The following is a 19339-nucleotide window of genomic DNA, read 5'->3' as shown; positions in this document are numbered from 1 at the left end:
GCATTGGACGTGATAGGTAGGAAAAAAAAACAGGCAGAAGTCAGTTTTTCTTATCTTCTTTATAAACAAGCTGGTATTTCATTCAAGGCCTTTCCCTTAACTTTCAGCATACCAGATCACTATCAGGCAATCACCCGGAGAGACATGCAAACATGTTGTTGTTGACTATTTGTCTACTGAATTTATGAATTGGTTTCCTAAGGAAATAAGGCTCCTGCTTTCATTCCACCTATGTGCTTGCTGCTGAGCCTTTCCTTTATTACTCCTTCACATATGATTTTTTTTCCTTTATTAACCCTTCACAATAATTTGGGACCCTTTAATCATACTAATCAAGTCTGATGGAAAGCTGCAGGGCTGTAATGATATCGAGTTCCTACCTGCACCCAACCCACAGGTGATGGGTAGAGGAGGGCATGCCCTGCTTGTGGGGCTGCCCACCCCACGGCAAGGGAAGTTCTGGGTTTGGCTGCTGGATTTGCCACTGTGCTGCAGACCAACCTGCCAGCTTTTCCCCGTGAGTTCAACAGGGAGTTGTAATGCAGACATGGAATATGCCATCTCACAGCTCTTTGGGGTTATGTCAGGGAGGGTCAAGGCAATATGAGATATTTGGTGATGTGGAGGGGTCAGAAGGAACTCAGAGCTGGGGGCATGCCTGGGGGTCTATGAGGGCACTAAGGGTATCATGGGTTTTGGCATGCAGAAGTGAATGGAGCCATTTTAGGATGATACAGGAGACTCTGGGCACTGGGGGCCCTGTCAAAGAACCGGGGGACCTCTGTGGTGAATGGGTAGAAAACAAGTGGAGAAAGAAGCTGGGCTGTGAATGGCACCACGATGAAAGGCTACGTATACTGTGTATGAAGAGCATAAGGTGTTTGTGACAGCAATCAGTAAGAAAACATGTAGTATCAATTCTGTTTTTGTTTTCCTACGACTACTGTGTTTTAGTTAAAATTCATGTTGTTTAAATGAGCCTGATCAAATACCTTTTGAAGTGAACGTTTCTTTTATTTGCTATCAAAGGAACTAGATAAGGTCTTTCCTATAACATACAGAATTTATTTACATGGTGTTTAGGAATATGACTTTGAAGTATATATTTGTAATTTAAATCTTACTTTTGGTAATACCTGTTAGAAACTCAGATGTGAGCTTTTCAGGTATTTTTTTTTCTTTCTCAGCTTTACTGTGAATTCTGCACAACTGAGGCAGGAGGGACAACTTGGAACTTGTTGGTTTATACATTTAGGGTCTCAGGGACTGTCTTAACTTGTAGTTACACACCACTTAATTCTCGGCCATGCCATCAATATTTCTAATGCTATTGCAGAATAAGTGATTATAATATAAATTGTTTTATTTGATTACAAAATGACATTTCAATAGAAAATAATTATAGTACTCAAAAGCTAAGTATGGTCTTCATTCATCCCTTGGTCTAAGGACTTGTTTTGACGCTGATGCCAGTTCTGCAGAGAAAGGAGTCCTAATGCATGCTGTTAAATTGGTGAAGTGGATGAAATACTTCAGAGGAAAATGAAGAACTCAGTTAATTTTCTCCTATATTCTTAAAATTGGGCTACATTAAGAATTTTCTTACCTACCTTCTTAGTAGTGTTATGTAGCTCGACTCTTGGAAGAAATGATGGGAATAGTCCTGTAGATTGTCTGCAACTTCCTCATCTCCATGTTGTCTAGACACCAGCAACCTCATAGTATATATTCATGCCTCAAGAACATTTAGACTTCCCTTTACTGGAAAGCCTGAATTAGGCAGTAGGAACAGAGGCGGTCTGTTTTCCCTTTCAAAATTCCTTCTTTGCTAGTGGCTAGGTACAGTGTTGCAATGAATACCAAGCCAGTGTCATATTTCACTGCAAAGTTCCCAAATTCATGTTGCAGGGAAAAAGTGAGATGATATTATTTATTCTAGTGTTACAGAGTAAAAATACCATTTGAAAGGAGAAGAGATAATAAAGTGATCTTGAAAAGTACTACGGTATATATATAATCTTCGTACTGACATTTTATTTTCAGCAGAAATGTAATTAGAATGCATTCTGGCAGTTCACAAGGCGCAACTGAAACTTCTGTGAGTAAAGCATGGAATTGGTCCATATTTTTGGCACTGCCCACCTCACCAGGTTATAAAGCTGGATTACCTAACTTCTATTTCAGACACCCTGAATTCTTTTACACTCTTGCTTCAGTGGCAGAGATGGAAGGCAGTACCCATACCCTTCTTCCTCAGTTATCTGGTGGTTAGGGTACTTTTGGCTAGTGAGGTTTGTGGTATTAAATCACTTTGAATGAAAACTAAATCTGCTATTCTAAGACAAGTTTTCTTCAGCCTTGTTCTCTTCAACCGGTTTTCAACTGTTTTTAATGTAGGGGGAGGAGCGGCAGATTAGGCTGTTTAGCCTCTTTTTTTTTTTTTTTTTTTTTTTTTTTTTGTTCTTCAGAGAAGGAGATGTGTGACTGGGGAGATGAAGCATTTTTTGTGTCCCTTTCTTTGCCTTGATCTTATGACTATAATATAGTACCTGTATTTTTTTAAGACTGCTTTTCCTTGCTGGAATATGTAGCTTATCATAGCTGTGGCTTAAGAAGAGGAACTGGAAAATACCTTTCTCTGAAATAACTTGAACAAAATATTGTCAAGTCTTGTGTTAAAGGATGTGGAGGCAGTCTCTGCATTCCATGAGTGACACAGCCAAATAGGGATGTCAGGCAGCCCTTCACTTGCTGAAACTGATGAAATGTAAATAATACTGACAAAAATAATAATTGGTCAGTATATCAGCCAAATATCCTGTAAAACAATGTTGGAAAATAGCCACATGGCATCTTCTACCTGCCTGACCTCGCTATTCCTAGAACAAGGAGACTGGAAGTCTTGCAGGGTTCCTCCCCACCATTATCTAAGCCACTCATACTACACTGACTCTGAGGTATCTGCTGGCTTCTTCTCCTGGGTGTTTATTTTGGCATCTCCTACAAAAAGTTATCCATACCATAGACAACTCTGGCAGTACTGCTTGGTAAGCCACTCTGGCTAATGGGATGATACTTGAAGAGCTCTGTGTTGATCCATTGTGCAAAGGAAGATGTCCTTGCAGTTTTTCCATGACTCAGAAAAAAACAAAGAAACCCAAAAGGTCATATGGTGGTGTGTGATTTGTTTCACGGGCTCACTCAATATTGCCATTGTGTATTCAGCCTGACCACAGTGAGTCAACTGGACTGGACTGACTTCAGGCGAAGCAGACAACTTTCACAGCAGTGGGACTTCAGTCATTCAACATTCCCTTGCTAACGCAGATCAGGGAAATCACATTAGGTGTGGTACATGGATTTTTATTTTTTAATTTTTTGAGTGCTTGTTGTGCGTCTGAAATCAGCTTAAAAGTGGAACTTGGGCATCTCCATATTGTTATGAGTTTTACCCAAGTGTTTTACTACTGTGAACTCCTATTAGTGAAGCAAACAAACCAGCATTCAGGAAAGGGTATAGATGTTGGCTGACACATCTGACTTTTCTTGTGTTGACTTGGCTGGCTCTACTTGGATGCACTGTCAGTCAGCCTCTTACATTGCTATGTAAACAGCCCAAAGTTGGAAGTTACAACGTGGAGAAACTGCAGATAGCCGTCCCACGGCACTCAGCAGCCTTAAAAAAACGCTCCTTGAGTAATTACGTGCCAGCTTCCTATGGCTTTGCAGGGTAATTGTATGCTTTGGCACTAGAAAAAGCCCAGCGCCGACTGCCAGCTCCGCACCTCAGAGGGGTGCTGTGCCACCCGAGCCAGCTTAGGAAAGCAGCTCCCGTGATTAACACAGCCATGATTAATTAACACAGACACGATTAATTAACACGGCTTTCCTCTGCTCTGGAGGCGTTTGCCCACTGAGGAAAAGCCAGGAAGTTTTTTTATTTTGGGGGGTGGGGAGGGCTGGAGGCCGCCTGAGGCGGCCGGGCCTGGCCCCTGTGCAGGACTACAACTCCCAGCATGCCCCGCGGGGCACAGCTGCACAGGGCACGCTGGGAGCGAAGCGCCGCGGGCCGACCTCCATTTTTTCCCCCCCACCGGCCTCCCGCTCTTCCCGTGGCGCGCCGGGCGCGGCCTCCCTTGAGCGACTTCCCCACTGACCAACCAGCGCTCTCTATACTGCTGCTTCCAACCAATGAGCGCGCGCGTCCCCGCCCCCCGAGGTGGTAGCGGTAGTGGCGGCAGCCGGCAGCGGCCGCGGCCGGGGGAGGGCGCGAGCTGCGCTTAAAGGGCCCGCAGCGCACACGCCGTGGTCCGAGGCGCGGGGTCGGGGTCGGGCGGCCGCCGGCCGGGGGCTGCCCGGGGCGGCTCTGCGCGGTTGGCGGCGGGGCCGAGGGGTGGCGGCGGAATGGAGCAGGCAGCGCCCAAGAGGTAACGGCCGGGGCCCCTTCCCCTCCCGGAAGCGAGTGTAGGCCTTTTGGGGCCGGGGCTGGGGGGGAGCGGGCGTGTTTTTATTTTAATTTTCAATTTTTGAGCTTGGAGCTCCGCGCTCTGTGGGCGGGGGGGGGGGGGGCGGGCTGCCTGCGGGCTGGGGCTGCCCTCCGGCACCGGGGAGAGGCCAGAGTCAAGCTCCGTGCCCGCAGCACCCCGCTTTCCCCGGGTATTTACACGCCTGGTCATCCTTAATCCGACCTGTTTTTATTTATTTAGCCTCCAGCCTTTGCCTTTTGTCTCCGTGTAAAGTTGTGAAACCTGCTTTAAACGTGACGGTCATCGCGGTGCACAAAACTATCTTGCGAACGGGCATGCTTAGAGTGGAGCAGTACTCGATGGGGTGTAGTTATCCTGTATGGGAAGTGCTTAAAGTGGAGCAGCACTCGCTGGGATGCGCTTATCCTGTATGGGAAGTGCTTAAACTCCCTGGGATGCGCTAACCCGGTACGGGAAGCGGCCGTGTGCTCCACGCATTGCAGTCACACAGCCCTCGTGTACCCGCCGTGTTGGAGCTGCAAGTGCTTTACTCCCACTTCCTGTTAAAGTAACGAAAAATAGAGGAACTGCCCCGTGTAAACTTGGCCCAGAAGGTAACAAATCGCTTTTCCCTTAAGCACGCTTGTTTGCGTGCTTAAGAATTCCTTAAGGCGACTTCCTGGGGGATGACAGGGCTTGGGGAAAGCGCAGCTGTGAACTTGTGCTGGTCTTTCTCCAATAGTAAGTCGAGTGATGGTATCTGCCACTGAAAAGTTTAATGAGGAACCGATTAGTAGCTGTTATGCAGAGTGCCTTTATTGTGCTCCCAAAGCCCAAGCTGAAGGTTGGCTGCCTGCTGCAGGAGCTGCACCAAATTCAGTGCAAGTGTCAGTTCTTATTTTCCCCTAATTGAACACGTGGGAAGAGGCACCCAGTACAGGCTTAGTCCGATTTCAGGATCGGCGATGAGCTTTGTACTGTTTGACTCTGCTTTGGAATGAATCCCCTAGTCCTGGGTTTGACCCAACACATTTGGGTGGATGGGTAGTAAAGGAGGTAACAGGAGGATCTTTAATACAGCGCAGAGGCAGCCAGGTGGGATTCTGATGACTGAATTAATTCCTGAAGTGCTACTGACATGGCTGATAAGATTTCCCACAAATATTTTTCTGCAATCTCTTTTTAATTTTGAGGGGGCGTGCAGGGGTACTTAGTTATGAGATTTAGAAGTGTAGGCTTCAGCCAATTTTCTGCATTAAGCTTACATGACTTTAGGGTATGAGGTGTGGGGAGAAAGGAGAGGCCTGCAGATAGTTCTGCACTGACAGTGCTACGTGTCTCGAATAAAAGGAACGGGAGAGGCAGCAGTAAGCATTTAGGAGAAATGGGAGTGTCTGAGAAGTAATCAATACTACAGGCACTGGTGCAGAGCTTGGGCTCCGGTGATACCAAAGGACTGAAAATAAAACTTGAAGCTAGCACATCCTGCGGTGGTGTGTGTGTGTGTGTCTTGTCTGCTCGTTCCTTGTTTTTGTTTTGAAGATCTAGGCTTTGCTCTAACTCTACCACCTGGCAGTAAGTCTGGCTAGCCCGGTGGGTGTTGGGGAGCTATCTAAATCCGAAGTTTGAGTCAGGAGGAACTAGGAAGCTGCTGAGCTACTAGCCAGAATTTAAGCTACTCTTAAATTCTGGCCAGTTCTCATACTCTTCATGTTTTTTTTTTTGTTGTTTTTTTTTTTTAAGTTTTATTTCTGGAAACTTAAATGGCATGAGAGTGTAGTAGGTTTGTTTCTGTAGTGCAAGGGGAGACTTTTTAATGAGATACTAAAGTCTGTGGTCTGTGCATGCATATCCTCTTGATCTGTTTGTTTTTACAGTCGGCTTGCTGTTCCCAACAGTTCTTCTGCTGGGCTGCCCCCTTCTGCGAGTGTAGGAGTACAGGTTTATTTTGTTCTCTTATTTTGTGGTCCACATTTTTTGATGTCTGCCTGGGAAGCAGTGGTGACTTGGGGTGGATGAACTGTTTTCCTGGCAGAAGGGATGTGATCAGGCGGCTTTACGTTGGTGCCTGCTGTCCACGGGAGCGTTTACTGTATGGGCCCTGTTGCTGCAGGGCCTCACATAAGATTCATCCAAAGGTAGCAAGAATGGCACGTGAGCACTGCAAAGCTACAGAGACATCTTAAAATCTGTTTTCTTACAGGTGTAGGACTCTTATTTCCCAGTTCCATGTAGAGGAACACAAAAATTTTTCAGTGTAGAAGCTTGCAAATCTTAGAACAGCCCGTCAGAGAGCAGCGGTGATGGTGTCCAAGGGACAGGCCAGGCCATTGCAGCTTTTAAAGTGGGAATAGCATCAGAAGCTTTTAGTGTTTGCCCAATAAAGCAACAGTAAGAAAAGACATCTGAGCAATTCTTTTCAGAATAATTGTTTACTTCTTTTTAATAATTTAGAGTAGGTGTTTTGATTTCATAGTCGACTCCTGTCACAGTGATTGACACAAAGCATTTTCTTGCATCTGAATTTCTGTTTCAGATGTGTTTTATACCTCCTCATTATATCATGAGTGAATGTCCTTTCTGTAATCGTTTACAAGTGACTGACAGTTGCTTCAGCTACGAAATCTGCCTTTGAGTTGTTAGTGATTTGTCCCTGCTATTATCATTGCATTTTCCTTTTTAATTTAACCTGCACACATAAGGAAATAGACTTCATACCAGGGAAAGTAACAGGAACTGTCTGAAAAATGTTCATGTGAATGGGTGTGTAATGTCATGTGGATGGCAACTGACAGGTTCCTCCTGAAAAATGGTAAGACACAGGTGTAGGTTTGCTTGGGTCTTATTGGTAGAAAACTAAATGGAGGTACATGATATAATAATGTGAACTCTCTTAAACTTGCATCTGTTTGTGTCAACTGCGTAAAGCAGTGTAAATGTCTTAAGGCTTTCACGTGCCACTTTTATTTCTGATGACTACAGTGGCTTCTCTTGCTAGATTCTCTTTTAGTGCCTCATTATAATTGATCCCAGCCATTCTTTTTAAATGTTTTTGTGTGCCAGTTCTTCTGCAAAATAAACCACACATTCATGTTTCATGGAGTGGTCTCCAGTTTTCCATAACTCATGACAGTAATTGTTGGAGCTGTGTTCTCTAGCGACGCTTTATTTTTTTATTTATTTGCTAGCTTTCTTTTTTCTTAATACCTACCTCTGTAATGCATCCCAAATTTATTTTGTAAAATTTGTACATAATGACCATAGGACACTAAACTCATTCTTCTTTATAGGTTGGAGGTGGGCAGGGGAACCTCATGCTCTTTTAGGTCCCAATTCAGATTTTTATGGTCTTTATGCTGGGATTGGTAGTCTTGGGTGCCTCTCACTGTTTCTAAAATTATTATTTTTTTCTGTTTATTTACTTTTTTTGGCATACTTCAATGACGTGTAAGATTCCAGTAAGGCTAATAAGTATGGATGTTGTCTCCCATCAGCTGGAATTACCAAAGTGAGCTTCTTTGTTAGAGTGCATTTTCCTTCTTTAAGGAATTGGGTCTTATTCAGCAAGTCAAACCTGCTTGGAACAAGAAAATTGTTGGTGTCCCAGACATGTAGTTCAGTCGGTCCTCATGCTTGCAGGAAGGCTTCTCCTTCTGGACAGCTTAAAATTGCCCCAGTCACTACCTGATGCCTCGGGCAACCTTTCTGGTGCAAACAGCAACAGAATGACTTTCTCCCCAGGGTTTATATAGTTTACTTCTGCACTCCTTTAGACTTTCTCACAGTTAAGTATATACATGGCAGTTGGATCCTGTGTTCCAGCTGTTTTGGAGTTGGCTGATAGCATTCATTTCTAATGTAGAACATCTTCATGCTTAAGAAAAAGCAGTGATGCTTTCGAATGTTTGGCTCTGTCTAGTTTACTTGCGCTCAGGAGGTGAGGCTGGCGGGATGGACAGGTGGTGGGGAATGGCCACACTCGTGTGCTGATTCTGAAGCCTTAGATGTGTTACCCTGTCCCTGCTTCCAGTTGTTTCTTTTAAGAACAGTGATATTAACGTTTGACATTGTTGGTAATATCCATGGTCCTTTCTTCCAATCTGCTTGGTACTTTGCAACCATTACTGCATCCATCTTCCTCCTTGCTCCCCACTAAGTTTTCAGAAGTGCTTTCTCTATTGCAACCCTTTCAGGCCATATCAAGTGTTGTTGTTTATTTTCTTTTTCTAGAAGGTTAACAGAATCCCCAGCTTTAAGCAGCCTAAGCCATGAGGATCTTTCTGCAGCTCAAAGAGCTGTAGTGCTAATAGCGTCATCTGAACTCCGGACCTAGTGTCTGTACTCTTACTGTATCTTTGTAAAGCAGCATGGAGTACTTTGAGCAGTCTGTCTGATACAGTTTCTGAGGCTGGCATATCTTTCTTCCCAAAAGAGGTTTAATGCTTAGCTGTGCTAGTGTCTCATGATGTTTGTCAGAGTTGAATAATGGGAAAACAATTTTAATGGCAGTATGTGCGGTTTTTTTGTCTTTAGGCTGCCTCTTGAGTAGTCCAGGTCATTTCTTATTTGACAGGGATGTTTGGTGGTTTGGTTCAGTTCGTGGCTGGTCATAATTGCTTCCCTAGCTCTTCTCAAGCAGCCCCAACGTCCTGGCATTAATGGTGCTGTTCTAACTCCTTTGGTATTAAGCATAATCCAAAGCTCTCTTTCATGAAGCAAATTTGCTGAGAAGATAGTTCTAGAAGTGAGAACTGGAAGCACATTTTGAAGAGCTGTTAAGACCAGATTGCTGCCCCCCTTATTTTAGCAAGCATAGTTCTTTTGAGCAGGTGGAAGTGTCTCTTGTTAGGCTTTGTGAGGGGAGCTCACAGGGTTTTCTTCCAGCTGCTAACAAGTTCAGTCTCTGGACTGTGCTGCCGAGTATGTTTTTATTAAGCAGCTCTTCAGTCGTGTGACAGACTCAGCTAGTGGTTATGCTTTCTATTTTCTTGAGGCTCTACTGGCATTGCAAACATTCTGTGTATGCTTTCTGCTGGTGGCAAGCAGGGACTGACTGCAGTGACTTTCCTCTTGTGACTGCTGCCTTTAAGGATGCAGGCAACCTGTTCAGAGAGGGGCAGAAAAAAAGTTGGAACAAAAGAATCAAAATAAATGACTTGTTCTGTAATACCTGCATGCAAAGTCTTCCTCCCTCCACTTCTTGTTATTTATGACTTACTCGTTCAGTAACAAAATCTGTACTTTCCTGCAAGGCTTTTTTAAGTTCTATCTTTTTGCTTTCTAGTTTCTAACGAGCAGAGAGAGAGCAAAAAAGAAAGCAGATTGTTGTGTGTTCCTGTGTTTGATTTGTAGGCTGCTTGTGCAGACATTCTTTAGCTGCTCTCATCAGAGCTTTCAGCTGCTTTGTCTGTGTTCATGAGTTCTGAATTTCCTTGGCTCTAGAGATTTTTTTTATTCTCCCTTAAGCAGACAGGTTTTCCAGGTGCCTGCCTGTTCAGTTTAGCAAACTGCGTGGTCTTCAGAGCAGTTTCTGCGATTTGCAATACTGATCACGGATGAATTTTACACTCAAATCACTGCTACATCTGTCACATAGGTATTTGATATGTAAATGCACGTGTGTAAGCACTCCAACACTGCTTGCTTTCCTTGTTTAGCACTGGTCTGTGTGACCTGTGCGCTTAGCTGCTTTCTTTACGTTTCTGTCTTAGATGGTTGGCAGTTGCAAGTCCCTTATGGCTCAGGAATTGCTTAGTCAAGCATTTCACCTATTTATTTATTATTTCTGTGTAACACAGAAATATATATTTTAATATGAAGGCGTTTCTTTTCAGTGCTGCTGTTCTAATTTAGGTCTGTCAATCTCTTCGGGCCTTTTCCCCTTCCCCTGTTTTGTATTCATTTCCTGGAAAGTGTCACAGGATAATGTATTTTCCATAAGGTCTCAATGATCTGCAGTGCTTCAAAGCCTTCCCCTCGTGCCCTGTTTTCTCCTCTTGCATGTGGAATACATCGGCTCTAACAATACAGCACCAGCTATTATTCTTCAGCTCATCTCCTCCTTTAATAGTACCCTTGGCCACCACACAGAGTTAACTTGTGATTTCAGTCCTGTAGCAGAATTCCCTGTAACTGTCAGGGTGAGGGATTTACACGTTGCAGCCACACGGCCTCGCAGCACCATGTGGGTGGTTGTATTTTTCCCGCTCTGTGTTCGGAGTCAGCTTCATCAAAAGCTTGCAGCCAGGTTGTGTTCTCGGATCTGCGAGGCATCTGGGGAGAGACTAGGACTGGGTGTAAGAGACAGAGGGTAAGTAGTAAGAGTGAGTTAAAGATGCTGGGAGAAATGACAGTGATACAGAGTGATTTGCAGCTGACAGAAAACCAGAGGGGAAAAAAAATCATGGTGTGTAATCAGAGATTTTGTTGCACCTGTCCCTGTGTATATTCCCCAAGATGTAGAAAGGACAGCACCAACAACTCTTAGAGTACTTATCTCATGGAAATGCAGTGCTTTGCTACCACTCGTGTGGCTGAGGTGCCACCCTATGCTCCTAGAGTCATCCTGACTCTGGGTTCTGCCTTGTAACTTGATGTAATTCGTTGCCTTACCCCAGCCCTTCAGATGGGTGAAGGGCTGGTTTATACTTTCTTAAATAATGATGACATAGGGTACTCTAGTCAGTAATGACCATGTGTTTGCATGATGGCTGCTTTTTGATGAAAGGTGTGCCTTAGTGTGTTCTCTGGCTGTTTCTGCTTTAGCAAAGGAAGTAGTTTAGACAGCAAATTTGTCCCACGCTGCTTTGAGTTGAGCAAATGTTAGTGAGGAAGTGATAATGACAAAAATTGGCTTAACTTTCTCCAAGTTGAATGATAGTTGATAGAATTATCTTACTGTGCTTTAATTAGGCATTTTATTTCCATTGCAATGTTTTTCTTTATAGTCCTTTTCTTCTGTCTGTGTACTTGTATGAAAAAATTGGTTGAGTTCTGTGTCTCTCCCCTGCAAAAAATAAACAAGAAACTTTTGTCTTTCTTCTAGCAAACTGAAAAAGCTCAGTGAAGATAGTTTAACTAAGCAGCCTGAAGAAGTCTTTGATGTTTTGGAGAAACTTGGTGAAGGGTAAGTGCAGCTATTTATGAGGGGATGGGATCAGAGGGAGGCAGTATATAAAGCATGTGTTGGAATATTAAGTTACAGAGAGGGTGACTTTAAGTGTCCTAAGGAATGCTTCTCTAGGCAACTTTTAATAATAAAGCAAATGCATGCGTCAATAAACTTCCATGCTTACCCAAATCTATTTATGTGCTTTTGACACCCCTCAGTTATTGAGGTAGCGACGGTTTGTGTCTGCATGGAAATTAAGATATGCTTCATCTTGAAAAAGATTCATTATTCAGAGTCACAACTTTGCTGAGGTCCTGATAGAACTGAAATTTTTGCAGCCTGACAAAAACCTCAAACTTCTACTTGAACATATGGCTTCTATGACTTTTTCTGCATGCTAGAAGTGAGAGGCAATTTATATCGTAAGAAGGATAACACTTTGATTCCCTCTTTTAGGTCTTATGGTAGTGTGTTTAAAGCAATACACAAAGAGTCTGGACAAGTTGTAGCAATCAAGCAGGTCCCTGTGGAGTCAGATCTTCAAGAAATAATTAAAGAAATCTCTATAATGCAACAATGTGACAGGTAGGTATAACAATTTTCCTTCTAAGACTTCTGTGAAAATGTATTTGTACTTGTGATATTTTGGTAACGTAGTTGAAATATAGGCAGCTGCATACTTTTACATGGAAACTTAAAGCAGTTTGTGTTGGCCGACCCACATAAAGCAACCACTGTGAGGACCGACTCCTATCCTTACCTTGGACTGAAGGAAGTACCAGCAGTGTACATCATAGAAACTGTTGAAAGAATAAGTACTTGCATCTGCTTACAATTCCCTGTGCTTGCTTCACTGTTCCTGCATTAGCAAGCCCAAAAGGTTAATATTTCCTGTCTATGTTCCTTGGCAATGTGAATTCTGAATTATCCATTTCAGAAGATCAAGAAAAATGTTTCTAGCACAAGGTTAATGGCTAGCTGTTAACTTCCAAAACAGCCTTCCATTGTTAGCCTTTTTCATGAAGGAGCGTACCTTTTGAAAACTGAACAGTTTTGAAGTAGTTCTGAAGGACTGTTACCTTACCTGGCTCACAAGTAATAAAATTTAGGATTATTAGTATTGTAGGAATAGAAGCCTGAAGAGAAAGTGTCTTCAAAGGTGCAGAAGTTATTTTTTGTTTCTTCCCTCTCTCTGAAGTAGGATCTTTTTCCCCCTAATCTTTTGAAATAATCTGATCGAGAGGTTATAAACAACAACGTTAAGAATCGCTAGGGTGAGTCTTTATTCAGTCTCATCAGTGGTACAAGAGTATTCTTTGCAACTCGAAGCCTAACTCAAGTTGGGAGAAGCTTTGTTTTAAAATATTAGTTACTGTAGTTATCTTGGGAGAAGCTTTGTTTTAAAATATTAGTTACTGTAGTTATCTTGGTGAATTGTATTATAGCAAGAGGTCTGTTATCTCTCAGTTGTGTTTATGCTTTTGTGCTGTGGTGATGTTGAAGTTGTCTTTAAATGAAAAAATTGTCCTTGTTTGGCATTAGCACACGGGAATGAGCTGTTCTTCAGATTTCTTTAGCACCTCTGCCGGCAAGCCCTGATCCAAGCACTTGGTACCTGTAGCCTATATACACATACAACCTTAATCTGTTCCCTTCTGGTCTTGACTGCTTTGAACTGCAAGAAGTTTGTTAAATGTATGGGCAGGGGAATGGGAGGAAAAGGAAAGATTAGTGTTTTTCCCCACATTCCACAAATATGTGTAAAATGGTTATTTTGGGTGATATTAAGAGGGTTTGGGACCCTTAAGTATAGTTTGAGTCTCCTCTTAATCCTTTTTGTCCCTGTGAGATTTCATCTGTTTGGACAGTTGAAGCTCTGTAACAGGCACATACTAAAAAAGAAAGCCGGGATCTTGTTTGTCTGCTTTATGATGGACCTAGATAAGATTCCCAGAGTAGATCCTCAGCTTCTCCTATACACTGAAAAGAGAAACTAAAATCTATTTTGATTGTTCTCATTGTGTTGCTCTTAATTCCATCTTCCACTGCTTCACTTCTTTCCCCTTCTTTAAAAGAAGGTATTGAATGAGTTGAAAAATAGCACCTCATGAATCCTCCGAAGTAGCTGTCCTGTGGGGGTCAGTGGTAGGATAGCAGCTGTTAGGCTCTGCACAGGCTTGTGCCTTGTGAGCTGATTGGAAGCAGTGGCCCTCAGTTTGAGATCAGTACTGAAATACAGTCTTAAAACAAGTGTCTGTGAAATACAGCATACACTGACAAAAAAAAAAAAAGTGATATTTGATGATCTCTTCAAATTTTCAGCTTTCTTTTTGTGCTGTGTTTCTTGTGCCGGTTCCATTCTTGTTCCTAGATGAATCTACTCATCTTTCACTCATGTCCCCGTCCTGCCCCTTTCTTCTCTGCTTTTCCTCTTTGTTCCCTGCTTCTCCTTGAGCAACAGAGAGTTTTTTGTTAGTAGTAGGACATGTACTATTGTGTAATTCTTAACTTTTGGAATAAGGGTTTAGAATTACAGAGCACAAGCTGTTCCTGCACTGGACAAGATGCAGCTATCCTGTTTGAGAAGGAGAGCTGGGTTGCAGCTCTGCACCATGTGGTTGCTTCTGTGTCCGGTTCCTCAGTGCAGAGACAGTGCTGCATAGCCCTGGTGCGAGAGAGGGACCACGCACAAAAGAAAGTCTTAGGGCTCTCTTTTCACGTAGGATGATTCCACAGATTGTACAGAAAAGCACTGTTGTTGCAGCATCTAACATAACATGCTGAAATCCTAACGCTGTTTCTTTCTCCCCCATGCCTACTTCTAGAGCTAGCTACACTGATTGTGCTGTATTTTTCCTAGGGAAAAATGCATAGTCTAAGACAAGCAATTAATATGAAAAAGACTGTTCCATATAGCTAAATGGGACAAAGCCTTAAGAAAACATGAACTATGTTTTGAGATGGCATAGCACTTGATATCTTGCCTTGATTTGTATGAATATAGAATTTCTGCTGGGAATACTAGTGTAATGAAAGTCTGACAAGAGAGGGTCACAAAAATCAGTGGGTTTTCTTTAGAAATAATAGTAATTTTCCTCACATCAAGAATTTCACAGGGGCAAGATCAGTATGTAATACTTCTGTTTTTTAGAAATAACGATGAGGAGGGAATGGGCCCACTTGCCTCCTCCAAAGGCAAGTTCCTATAGTATTAATAGTTGTTCTTTAAGTTGCAGGAGTCTAACATCTCTTTTTCTAATAACTGGTTTTCTAATAAGTTGCTGTCAGACATGCCCATCAAAAAAAAATAATTCCATGATAGAAAAAAACTGTTTAGTTCTACCTGATGATGTGGGTGTTCTAACCAGAAGCTGCTGAGGTATCGGTATCTTATTTGCTGTCTTTGTAGGAGACTGATGGCAATCTAACTATAACCTCCTTTGCTTACATTCCTGGCAAAATCCTTCAACTTTTTTTTTTTTTTTTTTCCAGTAAATACAGCATCTGATCACTTTTGTGGAGGAAGATCCTTGTTACATCTTTACCCCATCTGTTTATGCCTTTCCTTTCCATGTGCCTCAGAGGCAGCATGCCTCATGTGACAAACTGATGAGCATGAAATGAATGTGTTATGTGAGGATATAGTGCTGTCATAAACTTGAGGCACTTCAATATGGAAATGCTTTTGCAGATCCATAAGTCCAGTTCAAATCAACACTAAATTCTGTTTCCATAAAGTAGTCTAGATCTGAACATAGTAAACTCATGCCTGAAAAAACACAAACATTTGGGAGTCTTCATGTTTTTTTTGCTCAGTACTAAGAGAAGAAAACAAGATGACTAGTGAAAGAAGGAAAACATCCAGTAACTTTTTGAGAGGAATTAAAAAAATAAAAAAGAGAGGCCTTAGAGTAGTAGAAAACAAAGCTTTATATCAAAAGAATAATGTTTGGGAAAACTGTGACTCTATATGAAGATCATTGGAAACTTGTGATGTGTTTAGTAGTGTCTTTTATCACTTTCTTGATCAGCCAAACCTTACTGTATCAACAAAGCATTGGTTATGCTAACTACAGTATGTATTATGTATATGTATAAAATGTATTTGGTTATATTTGCTCTTTGGTTGTGTTAGTCAAACTATTTTGTTTAAATAGCACTTGTACTGATGTTCTCTGCCCCTTAAGAATTCATCTGTTTATTCTTTTTCTCCCCATCCAGTCCCTATGTTGTCAAGTACTATGGCAGCTATTTTAAGAACACTGATCTGTGGATTGTTATGGAATACTGTGGAGCTGGTTCTGTTTCGGACATAATTAGACTTCGTAACAAAACGGTGAGTTTTCTTCCAGAAATGTGTATAGCATGTATTTAAAATAAACCATGAATTAGGACCAGAAACTGTCAGTTACGAGATGAGACCTTGGATGATGTGATGGGACTTACTTTTGCACTGGTTGTGCAGTTGCTCTGTATTGTTGGAAAGTATTCATCCATTCTGCCCTGATGTAGTCATGAGAAGTGGAATGTGCATCTTGAAATGTGAAGATCCTGTGAGTTTCTTGAAAATTACTACTTTGTGAAATGCAGAATTGTGCGTGGCTTCTTCCACCTGATGGCCTATTAGCAGGCCATTTAGTATATGCATGACTTGAAAGCAGGCACCGAATTGTCTTGCTTCAGCTCAGTAATTAAGGAGTGTGGAAAGTAATTGGTGTTATTCAAGGGAAAGGGATGCCAATTAGGGAATGTGAGAGGGAACTGAAAGGGAGAATTGTAGGGAGGAGTTGCAGAGTGGTGGTACTAGCAGTAATGTAGGGGAAGATGCAAACCTGTAGGAAACAGACTTTGTTATTTTTTTCATAGGAACTGCTAAAGTAAGACTTTTTGTAGATATCCAACAGTCTTTTGATCCTTTGAGGACATTGTCTCCAGTGGTAGATTGAAATATAAGATAAACATTTGACTAACAAGTACTATGAGATAGCACTCCACTTGCTAGCTTTCTACGCTTTGTCATGGTACTCTGAAATATTTGTACCACAAGTGAGTGGGGGCAGAGAAAGGAGAGGAAAAAGAGTATTTAGGCTTAGGGGAGAAAAAAACAAGTAAGGGAAGGTGGGGCTGGACTTATTAGGAAGTAGGGTAATGTCCAGTGTAGGGGGAGCCTCCAAGGAAAAGGTGGCATGCCTCAGGGCTGCTGTGATGTTAAACTGATGATCTCCCTTTACCTGCTGGTGATACTTTGCATCCAAGAACATCATTAGATGGCTTATCAGCAAAGGCACATCACTGACTCATGCTCAACTTGGTGCCCACCAGGACCCCCAGGTCTGTTTCTGCAGAGTTGCTTTCCAGCTGGGAGGCTCCCAGCCTGTGCTGGTGCCTGGGGTTGTTCCTGCCCAGGTGCAGGACTTTGCACTTCTTCTCCCTTTTGAATGTGATGAAGTTCCTGTCAGCCCATTTCTCCAGCCTGTTCAGGTCACTCTGGGTGGCAGCACGGCCCTCGGGTGTATCAGCCATTCCTCCCAGCTTTGTGTCCTCTGCAAACTTGCTGAGAGTGTGCTCTACTCATCATCTAGATCCTTAATTAAGATGTTGAAAGCTGGGCACAGTACTAACCCCTGGGGTGGGTGGCTCGTACTAGCCTACAACTAGGCTTTGTGTTGTTCAGCCAGCATTCAATCCACCTTGCTGTCCACTCATCCAGCTCATATGTTAGCAGCTGAGGTTCCCGTGGGACATGGTGTCAAAGGCCTTACTGAATTCCAGGCAGACAACATCCACTGAGATGATTCAGTAGGTCCAGTAAGAAATAGTGCAAGCTAGACCACAACTAAAAAAACAGGATGTTGGGGGGGACTAACCTGTGTGTACGCTTAAACAAAATGTTATCTTTTTTATTTCAAATGAAGTTTGTATTTTTATTAAAAAAATAAAAACGCAATAAAACAGGTAGTCTCATTTCTCATATCTGTCATTAACAGAGTAGGGATATTAGAGATTTAAGGGGAACATGTTTTAGTCTAAGAGCAAATGCATACCAATAATTAGAGAAACCAACTCTTGTGGTTCAAGTTGATGTGATTAAATAGCATAAATTCTATTCTAAGAAATAAAATCAATAAGTAGATGGATACATGTAATGAGGGAAAGGTCAGCATACCTTTTGTAAAAGCAGGTCATGCTGTGCATAGCTAGTAGAATTTTGTAAAGGAGTTCTTTGGTATGTGAATAATGCTGGCCAGTGTGGATGTGCTTGCTATCAAAAGGTTTTTCGACAGAATTCCACACCAAAGGCTCTTCAATAAATACACCTGTAGTGGAGTAAATGGAAAGTTCTGTCACAGGTGGATAACCCTTTTAAAAATAGGAAGGAGGGAGCAAGGAAGCAGTCATTTTGGGAAATCAGCATAAGCCTGTGCTATCCTATTTGGGAAAGAGGATAGAAATACTGATGAGATACTGTTTTTACTACTAGAAACATACTAAAAGACTTTAGGGGCTTTGTGAAACTGTGTGTGTGTGGGACTGAGAAAGTAGATTTGAGTAAATTTAAAGGCATGCATTTGGCTTGGTGATGGTGACAAAATTTCATACAGGTTCGAGAGCAATACAGCTTAATATTAAGAAGTAGTTACACAAGTGAAGGCGTTGCCAACAAGCAAAATAGTGTTAAGGATATCACAGAATTGCAGAGGATAAAGAACATTGACAGGGACGATCGTAAGTAAGGAATTCTTCTCTACAACAATGTACTAAATATATTAGGATAGTTGTGTGGAACAGGGGTAACTGCAGAGGGAGACATGATGGAAGGTTTAGAAAAGCGTGAGTGGCATGAGGTCAGCAAGATGTGCTTATGTGCTTTTTTTTTTTTAAAAAAAAAAAAGCTTTCAATCTAACACAAGTGGTAGCTAAACTTTTTTTCTACCCACGTGGAAATTTTTCTACATGCATCCACTGTATAGTTATAAAAGATCCGGTGGATTTTATTTTCCAAAGGAGTTAAACCAGACCAATGAAAAATAACTATTACTGAATGCAATTATTCAATAGCTGGAGCAGGACATCCGATATTCTATAGATCGCTTATGGGGAGGTGAAGCAGAGAGCTATCGCTGTATACTTGATGTATTCTTACATTCTTCCCTAGTTGCCTACTATAGGCTGCTGATGAAGGTAGACTACCAGGCTACATAGAACTGTTATTCTCGGGTTGAATAGGAGGTGGTGTGGTGCGTATAATAATAAAAGAGCCAAGCAAAATCCTCTATTTTTTACTTTTTGTGCCTATGTCTCACAAATTTTGGAAGAGTTAGTCAGGGGCTTTGAACTTGTTTGAATTCTTCTGCTCTATTCCCCAAAATGTTTCACAATTCTGACATCTCCTTCCATCATATACTGCTGAGATTCTGCAAGTTGAATATTACTGAGTACTTAATTTGTAGATACTGGTGAGGGTTGCCATTCAGTCTCCTTTGTTTTATTGTTAAATATGGAAGCTATTCAGTGTTTTGTCTGCATGAGACAGTTCAGACTGACAAATGTAGTGCATAGACAATAACAATTAAAACTCCAAAATGAGCTTGAATTTGCATGTCTTTACAACCCACAACCCTATTGTATGGTAAGCTTGTGGAAAATATTCTTCTGTCACAAGAACAGAGAACGTGAAGTGGCTCAAAGTCTTCCCTGGCAAGCATGCGTGGTGGTGGTCTGCATTGGTCACTGTATAAATTGACCGTTATTTCTCCTTGTA

General features: G+C 42.1%; 1 protein-coding gene across 1 annotated transcript in view; it reads left to right on the top strand.

Moving 5' to 3' along the window:
• The first annotated feature begins 4255 nt into the window (after positions 1-4255).
• The window catches only part of STK3 (serine/threonine kinase 3), a 137335-nt gene continuing 122251 nt past the window's right edge, over positions 4256-19339 (top strand). The window contains exons 1-4 of the mRNA XM_035319759.1: positions 4256-4427; positions 11512-11592; positions 12034-12162; positions 15799-15913. Of these exons, the coding sequence (XP_035175650.1) occupies positions 4405-4427; positions 11512-11592; positions 12034-12162; positions 15799-15913 (348 nt within the window). The 5' untranslated portion in view covers positions 4256-4404. The remainder of the gene's footprint in view (positions 4428-11511; positions 11593-12033; positions 12163-15798; positions 15914-19339) is intronic.

Source organism: Oxyura jamaicensis, chromosome 2 (assembly GCF_011077185.1).
Source record: "Oxyura jamaicensis isolate SHBP4307 breed ruddy duck chromosome 2, BPBGC_Ojam_1.0, whole genome shotgun sequence".
Classification (NCBI taxonomy): domain Eukaryota; kingdom Metazoa; phylum Chordata; class Aves; order Anseriformes; family Anatidae; genus Oxyura; species Oxyura jamaicensis.
Note: the sequence above shows the minus strand (reverse complement) of the source record. Positions and strands in the feature narration are given on the sequence as shown.